Source organism: Pygocentrus nattereri, chromosome 5 (assembly GCF_015220715.1).
Source record: "Pygocentrus nattereri isolate fPygNat1 chromosome 5, fPygNat1.pri, whole genome shotgun sequence".
Taxonomy (NCBI): Eukaryota; Metazoa; Chordata; class Actinopteri; order Characiformes; family Serrasalmidae; genus Pygocentrus; species Pygocentrus nattereri.
In genome coordinates, this window is record NC_051215.1 from 26,485,265 (window position 1) to 26,507,609 (window position 22,345).

Genomic DNA, 22,345 nt, shown 5'->3' on the forward strand with positions numbered 1-22,345 from the left:
AGTAATATTTCACCACATTTACTTTGAGGAGGCTTGTAAAAACTCACAAAAACACAAAAAGATAAAACATAATTTTTCTGCTTTAGCGTCTACCACAAAGTGTCCCACTTTTCCTGAATTCATCCTGTAGAAGCTTATATATGCATGTTTAAACCTTTTTCTCCATATATGAATCTATTGTTAATGTAAACAGAAGTACATTATATACAGTAATTTGCAAAAGTTTGGGCACCCCCAGTCAAATGACGTTTTTTGGGATTTTTTTTCAGTGTATTAAACTCAGTGTCATAAACAGAAACTGTGTACTAAACTTTGCAGGAAAATGCCATCTAGCTTGTTAATTTATTGTTTACATTGAAAATCAACAAAACGTGTAGTTTGACTGAGAATGTTCACATTTTTGCATATGACTGTGTATTTATATAAATTAAACCTATAGAGAGGATAAATGATTATATCCCTGAGATAGTATCAATAGTGTTTTTTGCATTCTCATTTCTAATCATACTCATCTGTCCACTTGACACAAAAACACATGATTAGACCAATTGGACACATGATTGGACCAATATACCACAGACTGTTTTTGAATTTCTCTTACTGCCAGCTGTTTGAGACTGACAGTGTATGAATTCAGGATAATCATGAGATGCATTGCTTACATCTAATTTACCAAAATAATTAGCCTCAAATCAATTGCCTGGACACTAAAAGGGTTAAATGTCATACAGTTCTGGTGACTGAAGGGTTTTCTTTTTGCTTTGTCCCCACACAGATGACCCCTCAACTAAAGAAGTCAGCAGGGTAAGTGAGGCATCATTTTTTGAACAGCGTTTTTTGCTGTACATGTGTTCTCAACAGCTTGGTGTTGTGGAAGGTCACTCAGAGCCCATGCATGAGGACACTGAGCTTGCTGTAATGTGCCATGTGAGGTGTTGGTGCACTGGTAAAGCTCCTGTTATGAGGCCAGTGTGGCTCTTGTCCTCATTACCCAAACACATCCCCAAAAGCTTTGGACACAAGGACAGTGGATGGGATAGAGAGAGCAAGAGAGGACGAATTAGGCCTAGAAAAAATGGGGATACAGTTGTATGCAAAGGTTTGGGCAATGACTGTATTAAAATGTGCAGTAGTGCGCTCTCTGTAGAAACTCAACAAAAACAATGTCAAGTTATGTCTTTGTTGATTTTCTATAGCGATCACACTACTGCACATTTTAATACAGCTACTGTTGTTTTGCAGAATTTAACAGATTGGGAAAAAATTAACATAAAATGTGGTCATCCTGAACAGAGAACACTTAAATATACCTGTTTTGAAAATGAATAATAATATAATGTGCCAGAACTCTTGCCTAAGCTACATTTTATGCTTTAGTTCCTAATATGTTTAAATTCAGCAAATAAACCGTGTGTATTAAAATGTGCAGCAGAGGATGTGCAAAAAAAATTCTCTTTAAAAATCAACAAAACATCATTTGACCAGGCATCCAATATTTTGCATATGACTGTATATAAAGACAGACAGAAACTTAATTGATCATGAAGCAGTATCCGTCACACACACAGCACAGTTATGTTAATAGTAAGGCTGATACAATATAAAAAGAAGAATATATTCCAAAAACCTATATACAGATATATATATATATATATATATATATATATATAACTACAAATATACAAACATATGCAGTAAGATCTATCCTGAGATAAAAAGCAGTGCAATAATGAATGTGTGAGGAGGTGCTGAATATAGAGAGAAAATATCTGAATATACAGATATTAGAACTGATATTGGCATTGGGATAAAATTTTCATGTTGATACATCATTGCTTTTTAAAATTGATGTATTTGAGTTTTGTTAAATGTTGACACTTTTGATTTTTACTGAAGTATATTTTACTTTATATTTTCCACTTTTAACTGAGTAAGATTTTAACACTGTACTCATCCTAACATGCAGTTTTACTGCAGTGAGTTCTTATCTCACAGTACGATCTGTGCATTTTGTAAATAACTGAAGCAACTGAAGATGAAGCGGAGCTGCTTTCCTGTTTTTGGAGTGTGTTTATGTGTCATGTGGCTGGTACATGTGGACGTGGGCCGGGCGCCACATTTGAGCTGTACCTGTCGTTTGTGTGTCTGTGTGGGACGGCTAGTTGCATGGTGTGTGTCTCTTGTGTCCAGCAGTACCAGGACACTAACATGCAGGGCGTGGTTTATGAGCTCAACAGCTACATGGAGCAGCGGCTGGACACAGGCGGCGACAACAAACTCCTGCTGTACGAGTTGTGCAACATCATCAAAACAGGTGAGACCCTCTTTACATCATGTAGACGCACTGAAGTCCCATCACCAAGTTTGCAGCATATACAGTAACACTGTATTTCCAACCCACTTAGGATAGACGGCTACCCATAGGGCTCTAAATCACACATACTAGGCAACTTCGACGGTTGAATAGCTGCCCTACCGAAGAATATGCACTGCAAAAATGTGAAATTATCTCAAATTTGTTGAGGTTATCGTAAGCTTAATCTTAGATTATTAAACTTGTCTCCAGACTTTTTACTTGTTTTAATAATTTTATCAAGTACAATTATTTCACTATGTTGGCAGATCATTTTGCCTGGCTAATTGGCATGAAACCAGCAAAATGATTTGCCAGTATATTGAGATACATTTACTTAATAAAATTACCTAAAACAAATAAACAATCTCCAGAAATAAGATATATAATCTTATAATATGTGCACAACCATTGCAGAATGGGAAATATTAGATATATTGACTAGTTTAAGATCATTTCACTTGACAAGAGACCATTTTTTGCACTATTATGGCACTACCCTATGAAATTTTCAGCAGTCCTGGATTTTCAAAGCTTTTTTTTTTAGTAGTGTTGCACCAGTACTGGTGTTTCAGAGTTTCAGAGACCACACTGCATTTAATTTCCAGTTAAAATGACAATTAAGTCCAAGTCAATATTTTTACAGGAGGTGTAAGATAATCTATTTGCATAAAAAAGGGCAAAGTCAATGGAAAATAAGTTCACAAAACAGATGCAAAGAAAATGGGACTCCTAACAAAACTGCCCCCATCAGATAAACAGCACTTAAAGCCTTCATGTTTGAGAGAGAGGAGAAAATCAAGCTGCTTCAGATCTGAAAACATCCACAGGTGTTTCTGTTCATCCTTCCACTGTGAGAAGACGACTCAGCACTGTGGATCTGAAAGGATGTGTAGCTGTTCAAGAAGAGCCTCACTGAGAAAAGGAGACGGACACATCAAAGAAAGCTGAACAACGGACTGACCACCCCAGAGTCCAGACCTCAACATCCCTCAGTGTGTTTGGGATTACTTGGATTGTGTCGACTTCTGTAGACTGAATTATTGGAGGTGTGGAAAAATATCCCTGTAGATTTCTTTGAAAAGCTGAAAGCGGGTCTCCTGAAAAGAACTGTGATTGAGCTTTTTTCACCTGTAATAATGAGTAACTTCTATGGCTGTTTTAACTGCAAATTAGAGAAATGAAGGGTCTCTGTTGCACAGTCCTAAATATAGTTTGCCTCTTGGAGCACTAAAGTATACCTGTATAGTGCCATTTTTTGTGACCGTGAGGTTTCTAACCTTTAAATTGACGAGGAAGACTTACTGATTCATTAAACACCGTTTGAAAAAAACTGGATCTAAACTTTTTTGGTTGGTGTTGTGTACTGGCTTGGTTTTGCTCTCGTAGCTGTAGAGGCGATGGCCTCTGTGATGTGTCTCCATTAGGCAGCAGAGCATTCTCTTGGACCAGCAGTGCAACGGGTGTATGGGTTAATGATGCAGCACAAGAGAGAAAGAGCTGGGTGGTGGTGTGGTTGACCCAGGTTAGCAGGCTCTGCCCCGCGTGTTTCCCATCTCTCTCTCTCTGTCTCTCTCTGTCTCTCTCTGTCTCTCTCTCTCTCTCTCTCTCTCTCTCTCTCTCTCTCTCTCTCTCGGTGAGCAGTGCACAGGCTGTCACATCTCATCCACCCACGCCTCGTCAGCACACTGCAGCACTGCAGAGCTCAGAGAACTGGCCCTGCCCCCTACACACACAGATGCCTCCACTTGCAGATATGTTGCACTAGAGTTGTCAAACATTATTAAAAAATCATGATAATCTGCTTTTTTCGTGTACTTCGCCAATCACATTTGTCTTCTTGTCCCACTTAAAGATGTTGTTCTCTTAAAAAAAACTAAATGAATAAAAAATCTTATTTTCAAATATTACTCTTGATTTGTGCTATATACTATATATTTATACTATATAAAAATACTATATATTTATAAAATTTCCACATTCTAATAAAATTGTACCACAACAGGGTGCAGTTTTTGAGCATTAAATATTTCATGTTTAAGAAGTTTTCTAAATGATTTATTTTAGCATTTTCTTTTGTTCATGGCGTGAAATAAGCCGGTTCTGAAGGAGTTCATTTTTCACAATTAGAGCTTTCAAGTGATTAAAACAATTAATTGCAATTATTTATATATCTATCTATCTCTCTCTCTCTCTCTCTCTCTCTCTATATATATATATATATATATATATAAATTAAGGAAAATGTCTGACCTGTTTTTTTTGTGTGTGTGTGTGTGTGTGTATACACACTTCTGCTCTCTTTTTTTATGGTTGTTAATTTCAAAAACAGTAGCTTCAAATGTCAAACATGTGGGTCAAATAACCACAGCCTGCTCTTTCATAAAAGGCTGCTGTCCATCTCGAACCACTGACCAACCAATCTGTTCTACTTCATTTGACTTTCATTCTTTTCTGCTCCCACAGCCACAAAAGCTGATGGTTTTGCACTTTACTTCCTTGGAGAATGCAACAATGTAAGTAGTCCAAATTGTTTAGTATGTGTTATATGCTTTACTGTTTTTCTCTGACCCACAGTCTGAATTTTTATTGTCTTGAAGGTTGGTTTGCTCATGGTTACGTCATGATGTTGTCTGGTCTGTTCTGATGTTCTGATGTTTTATTCCAACATATTTGGCATTTAAAGCAACTTTGAGTACCTTGAAAAATGCACCATGTAAATACAACTTTATAATAATAATAATTGTTGTTGTTGTTGTTGTTGTTGTTGTTGTTGTTGTTGTTGTTGTAGGAGTAGGAGGAGTAGTAGTAGTAGTAGAACCCCATTTCCAAAACAATTGGGATGCTGTGCAAAAATCTAATAAAAACAAAATGCAAATGTGCAAATCATCACCACTCTGTGAAAGACAGTTCATTAATAACGTTTCTCAATAAAAAGCAGCACAGAACTTTTTTTTTTATCATCTACAGAATGTAATAACATTAAAAGTTTCAGAGAATCTCTGTGTCCATGGTATGATCTTTGGGCTCTCAGCCAGCACTGCATTAAACACAGACACGATTCTGCTGTGTAAATCACTGCATGGGCTCAAACACTTCTGAAAAACAGTTCGCCGCTACATCCACAAATGCAGGTTTAAAGTCCAAAATGCAAAGAAGAAATCGTACATGAACAGGATCCAGAAATGCTATCACCTTCTTTGGGCCCAAGCTCATTTAAAATGGACTGAGGTGAAGTGGAAAAGTGTCCTGTGCTCCAATGTATCAACATTTGAAATTCTTTTTGGAAATCATGGACCCCCTTGTCCTCCAGGCTAAAGACCACTCAGCTTGTTATCAGTGCACAGTTCAAAAGCCAGTATGACGTCTTTTTCAGGAAAGGACCTGCTTATTTCAGCAAGACAATGTCAAGCCATTCTGCACATATTACAACAGCATTGCTCCATGTTAAAAGAGTCCAGGTGCTAAACTGGTCTGCCTGCAGTCCAGACGGTCACTAAAAACATTTGGAGGGTTATGAAATGAAAAATACAACAAATGAACTCCCGAACTGTTGAGCAGCTGAAATCCTGTATCAAACAAGAACAGGAAACATTTCACTTTCAAAACCACAGCAGTGTCTCCTCACTTCCCAAACAGAGTGTTGTTAAAAGAAGAGGGGATGAAACACAGCGGCTAATAAGCCGCTGTTTTTTTGTCAAGTTATCTGCATTTAAATTTCATCTCCACTTTGCAATATGATTATGTTGGATATTACACTTTTTTATGTTTTATTTGTTGGTGTTCTACAGCTTTTTCATTTATTTTAACTGTCATTTTTGAAAAGTGTCCTAATTGTTTGATATCTACAACTATTTATTATATTATTGATAACACCGATTTCAAACTTTTGAACAGCTGCTTATGTGTATAAATACTTTAAAAGAGCATTTTAAAGAGTCAGCACTGATGCATGGCTTTTAGCATTGAATCCTTGTTACTTTATAGTGTCTTGAGTTCTCCAGAAATGTGAGGAATTTCCATAACATCAAACTAAACACTTTATATCATCATGCGCCCTACTTATTCAATCTGCTTGAGTTAAAGCTCTTTGAATGCACCGTGAGCAGCTAGAAAACAGAGATGAATAGGCCTCTCTCTTCCCTGCTCTCCTCTAATCCGAAAGAACATCAGGCTCAAGCAGACGTACGAATTTTCAGCATCTGGATTTGTCTCTGTTAATTCACTGCCATCGAGTCGCTGTGTCCCCACCATGTACTTGTCTTCACATTGTCCTGGCCAGGCTTCATCTGGCTGTTTCGATAGCATTACTGTGCTGCTTGCTTAAGAGAAAGTACCAGAGCTGTGGTGGGAGCAGTGGCTATAACCATGTTATCATAATCTATCTTGCTGAGCGAGTCAGTGTTATGAATGACATGTTTATGAACAGTGTTATGCATTTTATGTATTTATTTTTCAGAGCCTCTGTTTGTTCACGCCGACGGGGGCGAAGGAGGGGCTTCCTGGGCTCATCCCCTCCGGTCCCATTGCATTCGGGACCACTATCGCTGCTCACGTCGCCAAGACGCGCAAGACACTACTCGTAGAAGACATCATGGGGGTGAGTCAATTAATCACTGTGTCTTCCAGGTGCAGCCTCTTGAGGAAATATTTGATATACATATTATTAAATGTTATTATTAGTGCCATGTGTCTGCAGTCTTGGTCCATTTTAGCAGCTCCACTTTACGTGTAGGAGCACTTTATACATTCTACAATTACAGACTAGCAGACAGTCTGTCTGTTTCTCCATATACTTTGTTAGCCCCCTTTCATCCTGTTCTTCAGTGGTCAGGACCCCCACAGGACCAGCATGGGTGTAAAGTTGGGTGGTGGCCCTGAGTGTCACTGCAATGCTGAGAATGACCCACCACCCAAATAGTTCCTGCTCTGTGGTGGTCCTGTGGGGGACCTGACCACTGAAGAAGAGGGTAAAAGGGGGCTAACAAAGTATCAGAGAAACAGATGGACTAGGCCCCTGTGTAGTAAGCAGAGCTAATGGACGAAGAGTGAAAATACATATCTTAAATACATTTTAAATAAATTATAAAAAGGCCCATATCCTGCATATATTTTCCATTTGAGGTCCACTTTACCAAAATAATCACAATTCATTTTACATAGCCATTTTCTACACATTGGTTATCCCTTAGAATTAAATAGGCTGTTTTTGTTTTTGTACCATTTAAACCGACATATATATATATATATATATATATATATACATACACACACACACATCCATCCATCCATCATCTTCCGCTTCTCCGGGGTTCAGGTCGCAGGGGCAGCATCCTAAGCAATGAGGCCCAGACCGCCCTTTCCCCAGCCACTTCCACCAGCTCCCTGGGGGGGATTCCGAGGCGTTCCCAGGCCAGCTGGGCGATATAGTCACGCCAGCGTGTCCTGGGTCTTCCCCGGGGTCTCCTCCCGGGTGGACTTGCCTGTGACACCTCCCAAGGGAGGCATCCAGGAGGCATCCTAACTGGATGCCCAAACCACCTCAGCTGGCTCCTCTCGACGTGGAGAAGCAGCGGCTCTACTCAGAGTCCCTCCCGGATGTCCGAACTTCTCACCCTATCTCTAAGGGAGAGTCCAGACACCCTGCAGAGGAAACTCATTTTGGCTGATTGTATTCGCGATCTTATTCTTTCGGTCATTACCCAAAGCTCATGACCATAGGTGAGGGTGGGAACGTAGATCGACCAGTAAATCGAGAGCCTTGCCTTATGGCTCAGCTCTTTCTTTACCACAACAGACTGGTGAAGAGCCCGCATCACTGCTGACCCAGCACCTATCCGCCTGTCAATCTCCCGCTCCCTTGTACCATCACTCGTGAACAAGACCCCGAGATACTTAAACTCCTCCACTTGAGGCAAGAGCTCATCCCCGACCCAGAGAGGGCTCTCCACCCTTTCCCGCCTGAGAACCATGGGCTCGGGTTTAGAGGTACTGATTCTCATCCCGGCTGCTTCACACTCAGCTGCAAACTGATCCAGCGAAAGCTGAAGTTCACAGCCTGATGTCCCCAATAAGACCATGTCATCTGCAAACAGCATTGATGTGACCTTGAGGTCACCAAACCGGACACCATCCGTCCCCTGACTGCGCCTAGAAATTCTATCCATAAAAATTATGAATAGAATCGGTGACAAAGGGCAGCCCTGACGGAGTCCAACTCTCACTGGGAACGAGTCTGACTTACTGTCGGCTATGCGAACCAAACTCATGCTTTGTTTGTACAGTGCCTGAATGGCTCGTTGCAAAGAGACATGTACCCCGTACTCCCGAAGCACCTCCCACAGAATACCCCGGGGAACACAGTCGAATGCCTTCTCCAAATCCACAAAGCACATGTGGACTGGTTGGGCAAACTCCCATGAACCCTCCAGAATCCTGGAGAGGGTGAAGAGTTGGTCCAGTGTTCCACGATCAGGGCGGAACCCGCACTGCTCCTCCTGAATCCGAGGTTTGACTATAAGTCGGACTCTCTTCTCCAGTACCCCTGCATAGACCTTACCAGGGAGGCTGAGGAGTGTGATTCCCCTATAGTTGGAACACACCCTCCATTCCCCCTTTTTAAAAAGATATGTATCTTCACATATATATATATATATATATATATATATATATATATATATATATATATATATATATATATATATTAAACTGCTGTAGGCTGAATGGGAGGATATATCGTGCCCTTGGTATTATAAGGTTCTGTCTGTGTTCTGAGTGGTTTTGAGATTTTGAGCTTCAAAGGTTTTGCATTCCAAATAGCAAAACTGATGTGTGGAACATGCCTCGTTCCTACATGAAAATGACAGATGCTCTGAATTTATTCTAAATGCAAAATACAACATCATAATCCTATCAGATTTGTTAATGATTGTAAATGTTTTTTTGGAGCAGGTCAAATGCAGATAGAACCTTCTCATCCTAAGAACTCACTTTCTGCTTGGAGTTATAAGGTTCTATCTGGCAAAACATGCAAAGAAGCGATGATTTTAAAGGAACACAGAGTTTGTTTTAAAACAATGTTAGTGTTCTAACAAAGGGTCTACATTATCAGAACATTCAATTTAATGCTTTAATTTCTATGACATTTCTATTATTTGTAATATTTATTATTTATTATTTATTTATTAATAGACCTTTTATTTCTTCTTTTAAGACAAATCTTCTTTTTTTCCCCAAATTGAAAAAAGCATAGCGTTCATTGCTGAATATTTTGTACAGTGCAGAGGTCAGTTTTACGTAGGAACCATTGATTTAAGTTTGCTTTTTTTTTTAGACAGAAACCGCCTACTGTAGTAAACTGTCCCAGCAAGTAAGTGTAGCAGTTCGGTCTAAGGCAGTGTGAGGCTTTGTTTTGTATCAGAAATGTGACTCTAATAAGCCAAAGGGTCTTTTTTTGGGAGAAAGAAGAAAAGGAAGAGATGAGCGAATAAATTAAATGAATGTTGGTGTTGTAATTATGTTGTAACCCCATCAATTCAAATGTTTACTATTTAATTACTTTTAAATCTCAAAATGTATACAATTTAAGACAATACGATTTTTTAAAGAACTTCAAAAAGACAGGCAGAATTTCAGCAACGTGTTTTTATGTTTCACACACTTTTATCAACTTTTCCCATAGTCACTGAGCAGTGTGGGGAAATTCACAAGCAGAGCCTGATTGGTCCTCTTGTGTGTATTCGAATGCTAATTGGCTCTTAGATAAAGCTTTATAGAACGAAGTTAGAGTGATTTTGGAGATAGAACCTTTTTCTAGATAAAAAGTCCAAAAATGCACATAACTTAAACAATGTGTAGATGAAGAAATGGAAGTAAATAAGAATAAAAGCTTAAAAAAAAATTTAATCGTATGCCATATGTTCATGTGTTGACAGCTGAGTGACTGTATGATGACAATAGAGTGTATATGTAAAAATTAAATATTGTTTTTCCTGCACTGTCTGAAACATCAGCGCGCCGAATGATTAAGCAGTGATGGGAATCACGATATTAGAGCAACTACAGGAGAGAGTTTAGCAGCATTGAGAGATTCCTGCGCTGGAATGATGCATCACTGCTTTTGAGAACTGCTGACCTGCATTACCGGAGTGTTCAGGTGTGGTGTGGCATGTTTTTGCATGTGCAGGACGAGCGGTTCCCCCACGGCACAGGGCAGGACTCAGGGATTCGTGTTCACTCTGTTCTGTGTCTCCCCATCCTCACCGCCATCGGTGACCTCATCGCCGTGCTGGAGCTGCATCGCCACCTGGGCAGAGAGCCTTTCAACCTCAGCCACCAGGAGGTACAGACCACCACAGAGAGGAAAATAGACAATGTTGCATGTATTTTCGTGGTTCTGTCTACTTTGACAAGTTGTGGCCCTGACTTAATTATATTGTTCCCATGGCTTAGGTTGTGGCCACACATTATTTTCATTTATACAGGATGTGACCAGCATGAGTCCATACATTTTGATGTCAAAACTTAAGATTAAATATTTAAAATTTGTTCGGAGACTAGTGTATATATAGTTGTAGCCTTTATGTATTTATCTCCAAAAGCACGCCAGGTCTCCTGAAAGAAAGCCAAGAGTGAGGAATCTAAATATATACATGTATGTGTTGTTTGAAAATTTTGTGGACAATTTTATTCCAAAATATGGAAAAAAGAAGGTATGTCTAAGCTTTTGGCTGTGCTGTACTGTATGGGTCTTAGCTGAGTGCTGCATCTCTCTAAGAGAATTTTCTTTTTTTTCCATTTCTTTTTAAGGTTGCCACAGCAAATTTGGCATGGGCTTCTGTAGCTATTCACCAAGTGCAGGTGAGCACAAACAGCGTTTTGTAACTTCTACATAATTGTAGGTGAACTTTCCAGGGGGGTCACCAAACACTCCTCCTGTTACGTGAAACGCACTGTGTTTGTTCTGGTTCCACACATGTTTTGAACTTTGAAATCCACAGTGTAATGGAGTGGGCTGTCTTGGAGCCCCAGTGTGAGCAACCAGACCATACATTCAACTCACACGCGCACCTCAGGGACATAATTATGACGCCGCAACCTTGTTTGCACATGAGCAGTTGCCAGTAGCTTGTGACAGCACTCTGTGTCTTAATGTCCCAGCACATAACAGGGCCCAGTGCGTCTGTGGGCTCAAGAACCTTCTAAAACATCAAGAACTGCAGGACAGTGGCCTGGAGCTGTGTTAGAGAAACATCTTAACTCTGAAATCTGTTTAGGCACCATGACAACTTCAGTCAGGACTGAATTTCGGACAGAAAGTATTACAGAAATAGAATAACAAGTTTTTAGTTCGTAATCTTATCCATCAACTCTAAATAAGAAAACAGTATCACACAAACATCCTAACTAGACTAAATCTCCTAAATACTGTCCTAACTTTAACACAACCTGAGAAGTGTCACAACGTCTGTTTCTGTTGTTTTTAGGCAGCTGTGACTGGCAGCATGGTTCACCACTAGCATAATGACATTACATGTATTTATATACTCCTGTAAAATGGTGATTTCAATTGAGATGTTTTTCTTTTCTAACTTTTCTAACATTCTAACTAACGTTTTAAAAATCTCAGGCACTGCAGACACGATCTCCACCACTCCACACCACTCCCTCCCTCTTGTTACCTTTGAGTGTTAATGTTGGTCAAAACTTGTCAGATAAAATATTACAGTGATGGTGGTGATTATAATTACGAATTAAATGATGGTTATTATGCAGTCATGTATACATCGGTTCATCATTGAAATGTTCAAAATTTTTGGGCTCCCGAGTGGAACGACCGTCTGAGTGTTGGCCCTATCATCACGAGATTGTGAGGTCGATCCCTGGTGATGCTATAGCCGTCCGTGGCCGGGAGTCCTAGAGAGCACAACTGGCCTCGCTCTCTCTGGGTGGGTCCCCCATCACTCAAGACGATGCTAGTCAGCACAGGCATCTGTTAGCTGACGTAGCAGAACTGGTGGTTGCTGCTTTCCTCCGTTCAGCTTGTCCAGTGATGTTGCGTGAGCAGCAGTTAGAAAAGATGCGCTTCACAGGTCTCGGAGGAAGCCTGTGTTAGTCTTCACCCTGCTGAGTGTTGCACTGGTCTGAGTTGCTGCTGGAGTTTTTAAACACCTCAGTGTCACTGCTGGACTGAGAATAGTCCACCAATCAAAAATATCCAGTCAACAGTGTTCTGTGACCACTGATGAAGGACTAGAGGATGACCAACACAAACTGTGTAGCAGCAGATGAGCCATCATCTCTGACTTTACATCTAGAAGGTGGACAAGGTAGGAGTGTCTAATAGAGTGGACAGTGAGTGGACACAGTGTTTAAAAACTCCAGCAGCACTGCTGTGTCTGATCCACTTGTACCAGCACAACACACTAACACACCACCACCATGTAAGTGTTACTGCAGTGCTGAGAATGATCCACCACCCAAATAGTATGTGCTCTGTGAGAGTCCATGGGGTCCTGACCACTGAAGAACAGGGTAAAAGGGGGCTAATAAAGTATGAGAGAAACAGATGGACTACAGTCTGTAACTGTAGAACTACAAAGTGCACCTGTATAAAATGGACAATGAGCGTAGAAACAGGGAGTGGTCAGAATGTTGTGCCTGATCGGTGTATCATAGCATAATAAGACACGTGAACTGAAATGCATGACTTTTAATGGGTGAGTGAATAAAAAAAATGATTTAACAGATCTGCTGAGCTGTGTTCAAAGCCTTCGTAAAATCCACGATATATGCACACCTATGACTGCCTCACAACAACTGAACTCCGTATCACTGCACCACGGCGTGAAAAAACCCTTGCGCTGTTAGTGTGACTCTAATGCTGCTCGCATGGAGCACTGAGTGTACTAATGAAGAACCTGTTTTCTGTGAGGGGCTGGCAACTTGTGTTCTTAACTAGAACCAGGCTGGCCACTAGCTAACAGTCTAACAGAGAGCAAACAGCCTAAACAACCCCATCATTAATATCACAGGCTTGAATGAAAGTACTTACAGTATGATTAACTGTATAAAAGTCTTAAGAATGTCACTTGAATGGATTGCATGCTTCAAATGTCGTTTTAGTTTTAGTCAGAAGTAGCATCAAACTCAACCACATTTTTTGGCGGAATACTTCTAAATGTCGATGATTATTAATAATGACAAATTATTTTAATAATAATTGTTTAATAATAATAATAATGACAAATTATTGAAAATGATGTATTTTATCATATTTTATATTAGCTGTCATTTATTAATGAAATAATCTCTGAGACGCTGTGCGTTACAGTGGTTTCATCACAGGGAAGGGAGCTTTAGGTACTCCGCTTCGTGTCGTGTGATACTCTTCCCTTAATAAAATTGCAGTAACACAGCCTCTGTTGACTTATTGCTTTAATAACTGTCTTTCTTTAAGATTTCTGTCCTGTTGTTTGCAGGTCTGCAGAGGTCTGGCCAAGCAGACAGAGCTCAACGACTTCCTTCTAGATGTGTCAAAGTAAGTGACTGTATGGACGCATGTGCATCCACAGATAGCAAAGCCTGTATTCTCAGTGTTGTAAAATAATTCAGTACAACTTTGAGACAAGCCACAAATAACTCACATACTGTTCTGTCTGTAGAAGAAAGAAGGCTATTCCACATACCTGTATGACTTCCATGTACTTTTTTCATTTATTTCTTTAATTACTAACTTACTTACTTACTGACTTTGATGTGTGATGTTATAACCAACATGTACAATACAAATCAAGCTGTAATAAATATTCCTCTTATGGTCCATTGGCTTTATTTTAATGTATTCATTGTTTTATTTGATGCAAAAGACAAAATGTGGCCACAGTAATCAGACTATCCATTTAAAATGGCAGCTCTTTCCTTTGTTTTTCTTCCAACTCCCTACAGAACATACTTCGACAACATTGTGGCAATAGATTCTCTACTTGAACATATTATGGTGAGTATCTTTGCTTTTTTCTCTCAGCAGGGTCACATGCCTGGTCATGAGGAGAAAACATGCTGTTCTTTTGTCGCTCATCTGTGTCACCATCACTGGTGAAGAAATATGAGCAATGAAAGAACTCCTCTCATTTGTTTTTTGCCATGTTCGGTGATAACCTCCTCTAGAAGCTGCTCATGCCTGGTCCCCTTGGGCTTTCTCTACATTGGATTTAAAAAAGAATATTTTTTTTGGGGGGGGCATATGTGCATACTCTCTCTCTCTCTCTCTCTCTCTCTCTCTCTCTCTCTCTCTCTCTCTCTCTCTCTCTCTCTTACACACTATCTCACTCTTTTACACCCCTCTTTCTTTCTCACTCTTTTATACTTTTACACTCTCTTTCTCTCTCTCTCTCACACTCACTCTCGTTTACACTCTATCACTCTTTTACACTCTCTATCTCACTTTCTCCCTATCTCACTCTTTTGCACTCTGTGTAATGCAACAAGTGATTAATACATAATAGATTTCATAAATGCATTTTCGTGGTCTGACCCTTCAAGCCATCCATAGTTCCACACTGCAACCCAGTTGCCCGTGTGCTGTTGCTATGACTTTGTAACTGTAGCCCTCTCATTCAAATCCAGCTTTTAAAAGGCAAGATGTTCCACTGATGGCTCTCTCTCAAGTGATTTTCCTGTGATCTCTGCATTCATACGAGGCTTAAGATTAATCCTAACCTGTTAGAACCATTTTCCTCTGGATTCTTACAAAATCAGGATATTTGCACTGAAAATATACCAAAACAAACACATTAATACGCACACACATTCACCAAGTATCAGATCACGGCCCCCCACTCCCCGTCTGCCTCTCTTCCTGCTGAGCCAAGCAGCACAGGAAGTGATGTATGTAGGTCAGCAAGGGGACAGACGCGACCCTAGTCACATATTCCAACTTCAGGAGTCGGAGCATCTGAAATCCGATCAGCCCCAGCCTCTCCCCAGCAACGCATTTTGCTAAAGCACTCAAATCAATAATAGTCATAACTCTTTCTTCAGAAAAGCGTCTGCCGTATGCTTCCCACGTCCACAAGTCTACAGACTACAGATTAGCAAAGAGCGACAGTAACAGGCCCAGCTTAATGTGGTAAAATTAGAGAAGGAAGGAGATGTTTCCCTCGCCGTGCCTCTCACACACAAACATGCAGGAGAAGAATACAGACAGCAGAAATGCTTCCCATGTGAATTTCAAAGAGCCTTCCTCAAATGTTACAACAAATACCATACATCAAATTGTGTTGAGCTGTATTGTGGCTCTCTTGAGAGCGTCTTTTGGGCAGTGATTCTCAAACCGGTCCTCAAGGCCTCCCAGACAGTCTGTATTTTTAACTTGTTTGAGGACCACTGCTTTAGGGAACCAGAAGTTGTTCTTCACTCCAAAGAGCCCCTTTTTTGGGCACCTTCATCATTAGGTGTGTACTATTGAACCGCGCTCCACTGCGCTACACAACCAAACAGGACATCTGTGAATAGATGTGCGTGCTGTTCTCTCTTGTGTTCCAGATATATGCAAAAAACCTGGTGAATGCAGACAGGTGCGCCCTCTTCCAGGTTGATCACAATAACAAAGAACTGTATTCTGACCTGTTTGATATTGGGGAGGAGAATGAAGGGAAACCGGTCTTTAGGAAAACCAAAGAAATTAGGTGAGTCTTTGCTGTACTTTGTATGTTCAGCAGTGTTTCTGAGCATATGCAGGTTTTTGGTATCTATCAGGCAATCAGTAAAATGGAACGTGAAAATAGAGAAGTAAATAAATAGCATCTCATGTGGTACTAACAGTTACTTCTCTATTTGAACTATAGTAAGCAATCACAGGAGCTAAAAGCAATAAATAGTTGAAGGTAGTTGGTTTGTAAATGTCCTTATTGCACAGAAACAAAGCCAAATATAAATTTTACAGTGGCATTGCTGATTGTAAAAGCACTAACAGTCTAGCTGTTGTTTTTTCCAGTATTTTTAATTGCAGAAACATTTCATTTTAAGAGTTTCAGGAAGGTCAGGAACCAGTATATGAACCCAAATATGCACCTCTTTCTTACCAGCATTTTCTGAACTACTGTCTATCTGTGTAACTATTCATGATAGGATTCTTCTGACTGGTGATTTCAATTTTCATGTTGATGAAACCTCAGACAAAAAAATGACTGAATTCACACATTTGATTTACATGGTCACACTTATTTGTGTGATTTAGTCTTGTCATGAGGTTTATTTATTAGCATAAATTAAACTATGCATATCATCATCTCAAATCACTACTCTGTGTGTGTGTGTGTGTGTGTGTGTGTGTGTGTGTGTGTGTGTGTGTGTGTGTGTGTGTGTGTGTGTGTGTTTTTTTTAGTATGTCTGCTTCTGTTGACATGAAAGACAGAATAATAAAAATGAAGGAAAATTCTGTTTTAGCACCTCAACAGTGGCTGCTTTTAGTAACACTCAACATTATGGATCTCCTCTGAATATTATCTCAACAGTGCATGATATGGTATAGAAAAATGAACAGATAAACAAATTGAAAAGGACCTGCCACAAAGCCAAGGAATTGGAGGAAAACCAACTGTTCACTATGTGATCTGAACAGAGACACAAATACTACTCAGAACCTATTAATGAGAATGGAAACAACCCAAGAGTTTTATTTTCAATAATTGATCGCCTGTTAAATCCTAAATTAACCAATGATTAATGATTTTTAGTACACAAATCACTACAGTTAGGTCACATTTTGTAACGTCAAGGCCCAATCCCATTTCTTCTTTTTACCCCTACCCTTTGTTTTCAAATGCAACCCAGCCCATTTTCATTGACAGCAGAGGGGGGTAAAGTTCAGCTCCTCACTGCTGGGCTTTAGTTACATTTAGGACACCATACGCCTTCAAAGAGAGGACAATTATTTATTATTGTCCACCGCTAATTCTTCAGTGATGTGAAGCTGAACTCATCTGTTCACCTACTTTTTCTTGTTCGAATTGTCCTGTTCCACCTTAAATGGTGCAGCAGTTACATTCTGGAGCTTCGGGCCTCAGAACTGCTGGACTGTTTAAGGTGGAACAAGAACGTTAGCTAGCTAGCTACCAAGACATTAGCATGCTGTTAGCGATTTTTATGCTTGTTACAAAGAACCAACCATAATACACTGAAACTACATTAAACTAAGAAAATACAGTGGTTGTCGTAATTTTGTTAAACTGAGAAAATACTTACATTTGTGCGTTTCTTTGCTGGGTTTTTCTTTTTTTTTTCACAGCACTCCATTTGGATTGTCTCTAAAAAAAACTCCATTTGGAGGGCCATGAAACCCTAAGACTTCGCCCTTCCCCTCTATCTCAACAAAAACTGGGACACCCTACCCCTAGACGTGAACATGCAAAAGGGCTAAGGGCTAAGTGGTAGGAGCGAGGGGTGAAATGGGATTGAGCCCAAAACTCTATTTTGTAACTACAAATAGTAAACTTTAAAATAGTTTTAAAAGACTACTGAGACAGAACTTCAAAAACTCATGCAGTAAACTTCCTCTACCTGTGTTTTAGATCCTATTCCAACTGCATTTTTAAAGAATTTATTTAGTATTTAACAGCGTTTGTCCAAGTGTGTTGGACATTGTAAATTGTGCTTTGTAAACAAGCTCAATGGTATTAAAACAGCAGTTCTAAGACTTTTATTGAAGAAGCATAACTGTGATCCCTCAGTTACGATCTGTCACCTTCAAAATAATAGAAAAATAGTCTTCTTACAGCTTAACAGTCAGCCTGCTGTTATTGCTGTTATTGCTCATTAATGTTTTAAGATGTTTATGGCCTAATTAAAAAGTATCAATAAGTTTTCAACTGTTCTTAAATGCTTTATTAGGGGTAGGCTTATAGTGGTACTGTCTATTAAGATATGCTGCGTAGTGCAGAGTTTTTAGTGATACTTAACCTTTCAAAATATTTTTGGTACCAATTATCATGTTTTCTGTCAGTTTGCAATAACTAAAAGTGTTAAAGACGAACCAGGTTTATTTTATTGCATATGTAAATGTCTGTGAAAAGTAAAAAAAAAAATCCCTCCCTCAGCAACTACAACCACTGCACACACTTTCTTTATCCGAACAGTTTCCAGGCGTTTCCCACTTAGCAGTTACAGCTGCTAAATGATGGATTTTCAGTCTTTCTGTTTTTGTCATCACATATATTTGCACACATGATATTGATAATTAGGTACATAAATTCTTTAATATGTTATTGCAAACTAACAAAGAAAACATGCTTATTATCCTTAAAAATATTTGGAAAGCTGTGTGTCCCAGAACCTTTGATAGGCAGCATGTTCATGTTCTTTAAGGCTCTTCTGGCTGTCCTTGCTGACTGTGGATGCTCCACCCTGGACATTGTGCAGGCTCTTCTGTGGCTTACAGAGGCACTAAGCCCTTAGCAATGTGGCATCAACGTGCATGTGACAGTGTTGAGTGTGTGTTATAAGTAATGAGATAAGCATACCCCCCCTCCCCCTCCCCCCGTGCTCACCCTCAGGATATAGTCACTTTAACAGGGTGTTGACCTACCACAGCCACAGCACAGTGTCCCAGTGTGACCTGGACACCGGCCTCATTTGATACAGTCAGAAAACCAGTTCACTCATTTGGAGAGCAGTAAAAGTGTTCTCATGATTCTGTTGACTGCCAATTGTAAAAATACACAATTCCTAAAGGTACAGTAAGTATTCAGCAGCTGTAAGCTAACAGTACTACAAAGATACTGTGTCAGAAATCAGATTTTTTTCCTTAACAGTATCCTTACAGTAAGAAATGTAGTCTGTACGGCAGTGTTTATAGGTCTAAATGACTTATATAAAATCTTCATGACAGTTGATTCAATCTGAAAAACGGATATTTCTGCATAAACATTGAGACGTAAACAAAGTGGAGTGGATGGATTTGAAATGCTCCGTTCTGGACAGTCAGACTAAGTCACAATGGTGGTGTTAGGAACCAGAAGTCTGAACATTTTAATGTCTCACAAAGTTACCTCACAGAAATGGTTACAAAAATGGTTATTACACGAAATGGTTACAAAAAATTGCTGCATGATGCTTGAGACGTTTTATGTTGGTTTTACATAATACTTTGACCTGGTGGAGAGGTTGATCTGAGGCCGAAGGAAACATATGTTTATCAGATTTATCAATATTTTACCATCATCAACATTACATATAAAAACCCAGAAGACACGTTTAGGTTCCCTGGAGGTTATGGATAGTAAACAAAATGGCTGTATTTGTGTTGTAGACATCAGGACGCCGGTACCTGTCACCACCACTGTGCAGAAAAGAGTTTGCAAGTTTCTCTAGAATGGAACATTTGACATCAAACCACTCTGAATGACTTCTCATGACATCTCATAAAATAATGGTGAAATTTTGGAAAATTGGTGAACTTCCCCTTTAAAGGCTTACTCCCATAAACACCACCTGTCATAAAAGCTGTTTGGGGAAACTTTAATGTCAAGCTGACGTAGCACCTGTCAGGTGGTATAATGATGATGATGTTACAAAGTATAATATAATATCAAGTTATATTTAATCTCATTGCAAGAATTTGGCTCTTTTTGTCCTAGGTTTTCTATAGAGAAAGGCATCGCTGGTCAAGTGGCGCGGACAGGAGAGGTGTTGAATATTCCAGACGCCTATGCAGACCCACGGTTCAACAGGTAACAGCATTTCTATTTATCAACCACGTTTTACAACCACTCACGCAGTTTTTATTATCGTATAAGTTATTGTTATGGGCTACTAGACGAAGAGAAATGACATGAGTCTAACACAGGGCTTCAGTAGACTGCTGCATCCCTGTAAATGTTCACTGTGTGAGTCATGTAGAATTAACTGCCTTGGAGAAAGACTTTGAGGCTGGATGTAGCAAAATAACCTAATCAGCTATATTAATCATGCAGTTTGTCACGGAATACAGATGCTTCTACTCTCAGGACTGAGTGCGCGTTTTGTGTCAATATGCCTTAAGGTAGTTCCCCAATACTTAAAATGAGCTAGAAACTCAAGGATTTCTTTTAAAGGTGGGCAGTATAATGATAAGTTATCATTAGCATGGAAAATCCATCACTGTATACTTTCATAAGTGCAGCATGGGCATCATTAGTACTTCTGGAATACTGAACAACTGCATGTGTCAGAAAAAGCAGATTTTGATCAGTTATAGAGCCTGTAAACAATAAGTGTTTAGTAACTGCAGACTGCATAGTAACTGGTGGTGGACTAAGTACACCAACCAAGTACTTGTGCTAAAGTAGACATATGCAAGGTAAAATATTACTCCAGTAAAAGTCGAAGTTGAGTCAATGTACAAAAGTATTTGCCTTCAAATGTACTTAAGTATCGAAAGTAAAAGTACTAATAGATTAATTATGACTCTAATAATCTATTATTATTTTTGTAACAAGACTCGCTTCGTGAACTCATTTTAGGTGAAAATCCTCCAGCGTCTCTCTTGGTAAACCAGTCTTTTAATAGAAGGTCATTAATTAGTGACGCTGAGGAAAATGATCATAAGCACAAAACACTGAAGGTAAACAGTTTCCATCAGGGAGAACCGAGTGGCTCTGAAATCACTTTTTACAGACAAGCAAAGTTTCAGTTTAAGATTTATTTACAACTTAGTTCCAAGTTTAAGTTTAATAAAAACTGGCTATAAACTCAGGATCACAAATGAGTTTCCTTTACTATATTGATCTGTAGGTCTCTGTTCATAAACATAAACTAACAAACTAATTTACTATAAAATGAAAGTGTTTGTATAAATTCAGAAAAAAGCCGCGTCAGTCACGACTACATATGTGGACATATTTTTATATTGTGCTCTATTTCTACAAAGTTAGGTTAGTTCATCATTTATGTTGAGTAGACACCCAAAACGTTACGCTGCTGCGCTGACGCTGAACCGTGTGCTGCACTGGGTCGGTATGACCAACGGGTCAAAACGAGGTCAAAACAAACTGCCGCTGTGCCCTGATTGGTGCTCTAACTTTGCGCTTCTTTCATTTTGACGTTATGGTTTTATACATACATGAACTAAAAGGAATGACAGACTTCACAAAAAAAAGATATTTGACTTTAAAATGTAGTGAAGCGAAAGTAAAAGGTCGCCCAAAATGGAAAAATTTCAGTAAAGTACAGTTACATGAAAAAACTATTTGAGTACAGAAACAAATGACATTTTCTTAGTTACTGTCCACCACTGACAGTAATAAATAGCTGATTGGATGACAGCGGACTGTGCCTTTAATTTTTTTTCTCATATATTGTTCCTTCTTTTCCTTATTAAATAGTTTTTTTTTCCAAATACTGAATTGAGTTTTTATGGTTATAGTTAAACATGACCTTTCTGTTTTTGACTGTTCCAGCTCGTTCACAAAATCTCAGACAGAAATATGGGGATATTATTTGCACTTAGTCATCAAAGTTGCGTCTGACCATATCTGATCTTTAAATGAGTGCACACAAATTTGACCGACGGTTTTGATGTCCATCAGCTTCAGTGGGAAAAAGTGTGGGATTTGTTGGTGATGCTAATCCAAAGTATTCTCAATATCAATATAATAATTAATAGAAAATAGCATTATTAAGCACAAATTATTAGTATTAATGGCAAAAATTCTGATGTCATTCTACCAACCTTAAAAAAAATCTAATCCAATAAAAGTTGGGAAAGTATGTACAATGCTAATAAAAACAGTAAGCAGTGATTTAGTAAGGTCTGTTTTACCTGCATTAAATGAAATCACAATATTTAATGTTATAAACATTGTTTTCATATATGCACACTCATTATCCATGTTATGCCTGCAGTATGTTCCAATAAAGTTGGGATTAGAGGATGTTTTCCACCGAGTTGTATCAATTTTGTTTTAACAGCGCTTAATAATCGTTTGGGGACTGAAGGCACAGACTGATCCAGTT

The 22,345-nt window shown here is 39.1% G+C and overlaps 1 protein-coding gene across 4 annotated transcripts in view; it reads left to right on the plus strand.

Moving 5' to 3' along the window:
- pde10a (phosphodiesterase 10A) overlaps positions 1–22,345 on the plus strand; it is a 186,747-nt gene that overhangs the window by 136,511 nt on the left and 27,891 nt on the right. For 2 of the 4 annotated variants that reach the window (XM_017694079.2, XM_037538615.1), the window contains exons 3-12: positions 776–804; positions 2,191–2,314; positions 4,820–4,869; positions 6,813–6,953; positions 10,539–10,694; positions 11,162–11,212; positions 13,834–13,892; positions 14,300–14,351; positions 15,899–16,041; positions 19,990–20,082. In XM_017694079.2, coding sequence (XP_017549568.2) covers positions 776–804; positions 2,191–2,314; positions 4,820–4,869; positions 6,813–6,953; positions 10,539–10,694; positions 11,162–11,212; positions 13,834–13,892; positions 14,300–14,351; positions 15,899–16,041; positions 19,990–20,082 — 898 coding nt within the window. Of the gene's footprint in view, positions 1–775; positions 805–2,162; positions 2,315–4,819; positions 4,870–6,812; positions 6,954–10,538; positions 10,695–11,161; positions 11,213–13,833; positions 13,893–14,299; positions 14,352–15,898; positions 16,042–19,989; positions 20,083–22,345 lie in introns of all 4 variants that reach the window. The other 2 variants (XM_017694080.2, XM_017694077.2) reach the window with 2 other exon arrangements.